At 35.9% G+C, this 4926-nt stretch overlaps 1 protein-coding gene across 1 annotated transcript; it reads right to left on the reverse strand.

The window, feature by feature from the left end:
* Positions 1–407: 407 nt before the first annotated feature.
* LOC138904101 (protein NRT1/ PTR FAMILY 8.1-like) lies at positions 408–4543 on the reverse strand. The gene is made up of 5 exons (XM_070192568.1): positions 4405–4543; positions 4048–4178; positions 3240–3457; positions 1827–2362; positions 408–1486 (listed from the first exon to the last, which is right to left on the reverse strand). The coding sequence occupies exons 2-5, from the start codon at positions 4175–4177 to the stop codon at positions 652–654; spliced, it is 1719 nt and encodes a 572-aa protein (XP_070048669.1). The 5' UTR covers position 4178; positions 4405–4543; the 3' UTR covers positions 408–651.
* Between the last annotated feature and the right edge of the window lie 383 nt (positions 4544–4926).

Below are 4926 nucleotides of genomic sequence, written 5' to 3' on the forward strand. Positions count from 1 at the left end.
AATACTAAGAGATGCAAATTTTCAGTTTCATAGATCAAAGCACCTGTTTCTTTTTTCTTTTTAAGTTATGAAGGGTGTCGGTAATACTTGAACCTAGGATATATGCTTGCTCTAATATCTGTGACATTTCATTTAAAACTTTAAACTATTAAAAAACATACACTTTTATTTACTTAATTATATCTCCCACATATTCACCATTAATAATTACGTTTTGGGTTCATGGAGTTCTAGTAGAAGCAAAATCCTCACACATGTTATTGTGAACTCAATCAGATTCTTATTAATCGAGCATAATCAAGAATACTTAGATAAAATGCCCTTATTATAGAGACAAATTAAGATAACAATGATTGAACCTTTCTAAGAGTCCATTGAGCTAGTGAGTGATGGAATTTCAGCAAGAATCAGAAAGAAAAACTAAACATGATCATATTTATCAGTCTTAATTGAGAGGTGTTACAAGTAGAACAGATCATATTGAAACTGATGTCTTTCACATCATATGGATAGTGGTGACAGTTCACTAGTTTTACAGAAAATATGTTTGTGTACAACATATGATATTTCAATCAAACTATATTTACAAGTTCTTGAACCCTCTTTAACCCAAAAAATAAAAAGCTTACTTTTTTTATGACACTTCAACCTTCAACGCAGTGTTCCCACTGGTCTTTTGTAAGTATACCACTTAGCTATCATGAGATAAACTCCCAAATTCAGTACACTCAGCACAGCCAAAAGATAATAGAAGTAGTCAAGGTGACCATAATTCAGGTTATCTGGTATCCAACCAGGTTTCCCATTCTTGGTTGTAGTTTTCATGACAATAGTCACAAGCAGAGAACTCAAGTAATTCCCAAGTGCAACGGTAGTCAGTGATAAAGCCGAACTCAAACTTCTCATGGCATCTGGTGCTTGCTCGTAGAAGAACTCCAACTGACCGATGAATGTGAAAACTTCGGCACAACCTATAAGGAAATATTGTGGAACCTGCCAAAATATTGACATGGGGACCTGCTCCAGTTCATAGTAGTTATGTCTTTTCACATATTTTAGCCGAAAGAGCTCCAGAATAGCTGCAGATACCATGGCAAAGATGGATATGAAGAGCCCTGTACCCATTCTCTGTAGTTGTGTCAAGCCATTCTTGTGACCTGTAATCTTCCTAGCAATTGGAACAATAACTTGGTCATAAATGGGAACCCAGAATATAACGCTGAGAGTGTCGAAAATGCTAAGTGATGCTGGTGGAATCTTGAAGCTGGAATTTCCTACGCGAGTGTCCATGGACGCTCCTTGCAACACAAACATGGTACTCATTTGACTATATACAGCACTAAATACGATCCCCGTGGCCCATATAGGTAGCAATCGTATAATGGCTTTGAGCTCCTCAACTTGGGTCACAGTGCAAAGTCTCCATCCGTCTATATTGCCTTTCATATGGTCAGACTCTGTCTGCACTGCTGCCTTGTCGAAGAAACTGCATGATAACATCAGTGTAAATCATTTGTTTCATCATTTACCATCATGGCAAATAGGAGAACCATTAAAAATGCGGAAAAAAAAAAGTTGATAGAACTCAACATTAATCAATGTGGACAGCAAAAAAATGGTCCAACAAGTCAGTGCACTGTGTACATTTTTCCAGGTCCATGTAAAGTATCACTAGAATATTGAACCATTCATTGTAATAAAGATGATCACATTAATAGTTTTTCTACCAGAGAATTCTAATTCCTAGACAGTCACTAGTTTTTTGGGCAAATGCATTTCATCAAAAATAATTATGGAAAGTTTCAAGGATATCAACAGTTGCTCACCAAAGGTCTTTTGTATGATCAAGCTTGCGACTCCCTGTGATTGCAGACTCTGCATCTGTTGTCTCATACAAGGAAGTTTTGTCTCCAGGCACATCAACTTTAAATTTTCTGAAGGACGCAACAACCACTTGACATATGCGAGTCAGAGGGCTCCCTCCAGGTCTTTGGTTGCGATACAATCGGGTCCCTGAAAAGAAGCTTACTACAGCAATGGCCATAGTCACTGCTGGAATTCCAAAACCCCATCCCCAGCCCACATTATCTTGTATCCAAACCAGCACTGAAGAAGCAATAAGAGCACCGATATTAATCGAAAAATAGAACCAATTAAAGAAAGATGACTTGTGTTTCTTCTCAACTTCATCAGCATCATCAAACTGATCTGCCCCATAAGATGAAACGCAGGGCTTAATCCCACCAGTGCCCAATGCTATGAGGTAAAGTGCAACAAAGCAAACTGCAGTTTGCACTTCCTTTGGATCACTGCTTGGCTTTAGGCCTGGGACAGAAGCTGACAATGTCAACAGAGTCATCCCCTGCAAGAGACGTATATTTATGCTTCTAAGTTCCCCATAAAAGGAATTTAAGCTGCGACTTTGATATATTTATTTATTTATTATTCTTTCATCCTTTAAGTTGATGAGAATCAATTAAAACTCAGCAGTTAAAGGTAGCACTTTGGCATATGCTCCAAAAAATTCATTTCCCCCCAGCAGAGGCAGATCCAGGATTTAAATCCTATGGGTTCAATTTTAAGATTTTTAACATTGAACCCATTATATTTTTAAAGTTATAGGTTCATATCTACTATTTTTGCAATTTTAATGAATTTTTATATACAAATTTTTATTCCGCGTCGAAAGTTATGGGTTCAGTTGAACCCGTAGCTAGTAAGCTACATCCGCCTCTGCCCCCCAGCTTATTCATCCTTTACATGTTTTTTGTGTGTGTAACATGTTTACATTGGACCAAGTTTTTCTTCTTAGTTTCCACCATAAATAAAAGTGTGCTCTCTCTAGCCATTTAAGCTTTTAGAAAAGGTGATTACACACTACAACATAGTATCAAACTAGACAAAGGTCCTAGGTTCAAGTCACTTGTAGAAAAAGAAGAAAAAAGTTCCACGTTCTTGACCCATGAAAAAAGAATCTGGCTCGCACGTAAGAGGCGTATTGAAACATAATTCAGTAAATACTAAATAAAACTATGTTCTCTCTACCCGCTTAAACTTTTAAAGGAGGCGATCACACAATTCAACACAAACAAGTTACAGAGTCTAGTGAAGAGCTAATGTACTTCAATCACTAACTGAAGACTTGATTATTGGTATATGGATCGGTCCAGCACGGATTGAAATAGGAGCCGGTTCGACAGAAAGCTTTTGAAAACGCAGTGCACAGATATAAAACTTACAATTACATAGATGATTGAGAAGCAGGCAATTGTCCAGTATCTTCCAAGATATGCATCTGCTAGAAATGCTCCAATTAGTGGTGTGATGTAGCATGTTCCGGACCAATTTGAGACATTCTTTGAAGCTGTAGCACTGTGTTGGTTGAGCCTTTTCTTGAAATACAGAACAAGATTTGTGCTCATCCCATAGTATGCCAATCTTTCACAACACTCATTTCCTGCCAAGAAATATTCCCTTCAGAAATTACTAACCATAAACCTATAAAATACTAAGGGGTCGTTTGGTATGACGGATAAGCAAAAATAATCCTAGGATAAAAATTAGTACTGCATTTTCCCTTGTTTGGTTACTAATCCTGGGATAAGTTATGACATGATTAAAAATAGTAGTAGGATAACTTATACCCGTCAGAGGGTGGGTTAGTAATCCCATGATAAAACAGTAAAATTGACAATCCCACGATTAACACAACATAGTAGCAAACAGTCAATGAGAAATAATACCAGGATAATTAATCCAAGTATAACTAATCCCAGTATAACTTGTCTTCAAACCAAACGACCCTGAAGAGTTTAACTTATGTATCCACTATCTGGTTATCTTAAACATAATTATAGGTAACATTCCATAAAAACCGGGATTAGTAACTTGAAATAAGACAGGTTACCTGCTAAAACATGTTAAATTACTTTGAATATAAATTGTTTTTACTCTATCAGAGCATATAAGTTAATCCATCAAATAATGTTCTAAAAGGAGAAAAAGTGAAAAAGAAAACAAAAAATTAAGAATGTCGAGCATGAGTACCTAAGATGAAAGGGCAGGCTTTCCAAGACCCAGTTTCAGTCTTCTTAGCTGGATTATTGCGGTAATCAACTGTTCCATCTTTCGTATACAAATCATCTTCTCCAGAAACTTCTCCCATGTCTTTCTGCATACTGCAAATTAGAAGTTTAGCAGGTTGAAAACTATAAACACTCAATCAATTGCTAACCGTTTGATAAACAAATAATAAAATTTGGACAATCAAACATGAAAAGCTCAAATTACAAAATTTCTGCATGCTAATCGTTTGATAAAAAAAGCACTTTAAATAACTTGAAAACTAACAACCAGGTTAAAATCTAAACGAAGAGAGATATACAAAAAGGGTATAGTACATACTTGAATTCGAAAGTGTTTCTTTGGTTCCCAAAACTCAGCAGAAATGCTGTGCTAAGACGTCAAGTTAAATAGATAAAGAAGAAAAGATAATTAGATCCAAGAGTGAGCTGGATGGCCCAAATGATTCATAAATAATCCAAAAAGCTTTTGAATAAGTTGACTTGTAAACTATAGTGAGGCAAAGAGTAATTAATGTCACATTGTGTCACTCAATGACAAGTTAGTCTTCTCAACGTGCCGTTTTCACGTCACCAGAGGCGGATGGAACTAGTAATTAATAGTATTGTTCATTTGAATGTTAGTATTTTCAACAAGGAATATAAATACGTAATAGTACTACACTAAGTTTTAAAATTACAATAATTTAATGTTTTAAATTAACATTAGAAATTTCGGATCAAATTTATTTTCTGAATTTGTGTATGAACAAAGCAAAGCAATTGCGTAAAAGTTGGATCGCGATGTGTGTGTGAAACCAAAGCGTGGAAAACAAAAGTGCACAAGAAAGTGACATTAGTGAAA

This window comes from Nicotiana tomentosiformis, unplaced genomic scaffold (assembly GCF_000390325.3).
Source record: "Nicotiana tomentosiformis unplaced genomic scaffold, ASM39032v3 Un00356, whole genome shotgun sequence".
NCBI lineage: Eukaryota > Viridiplantae > Streptophyta > Magnoliopsida > Solanales > Solanaceae > Nicotiana > Nicotiana tomentosiformis.

What these genes read in the sequence shown, in the direction of transcription:
- LOC138904101 (XM_070192568.1), bottom strand. Translation starts at nt 4,177, where the DNA reads ATGCAGAAAGACATGGGAGAAGTTTCTGGAGAAGATGATTTGTATACG. An exon ending in TCTCAATCATCTATGTAATT is followed by an intron (nt 2,363 to 3,239) that starts GTAAGTTTTATA and finishes CGTCTCTTGCAG; the next exon opens with GGGATGACTCTGTTGACATT. An exon ending in GATCATACAAAAGACCTTTG is followed by an intron (nt 1,487 to 1,826) that starts GTGAGCAACTGT and finishes GTTATCATGCAG; the next exon opens with TTTCTTCGACAAGGCAGCAG.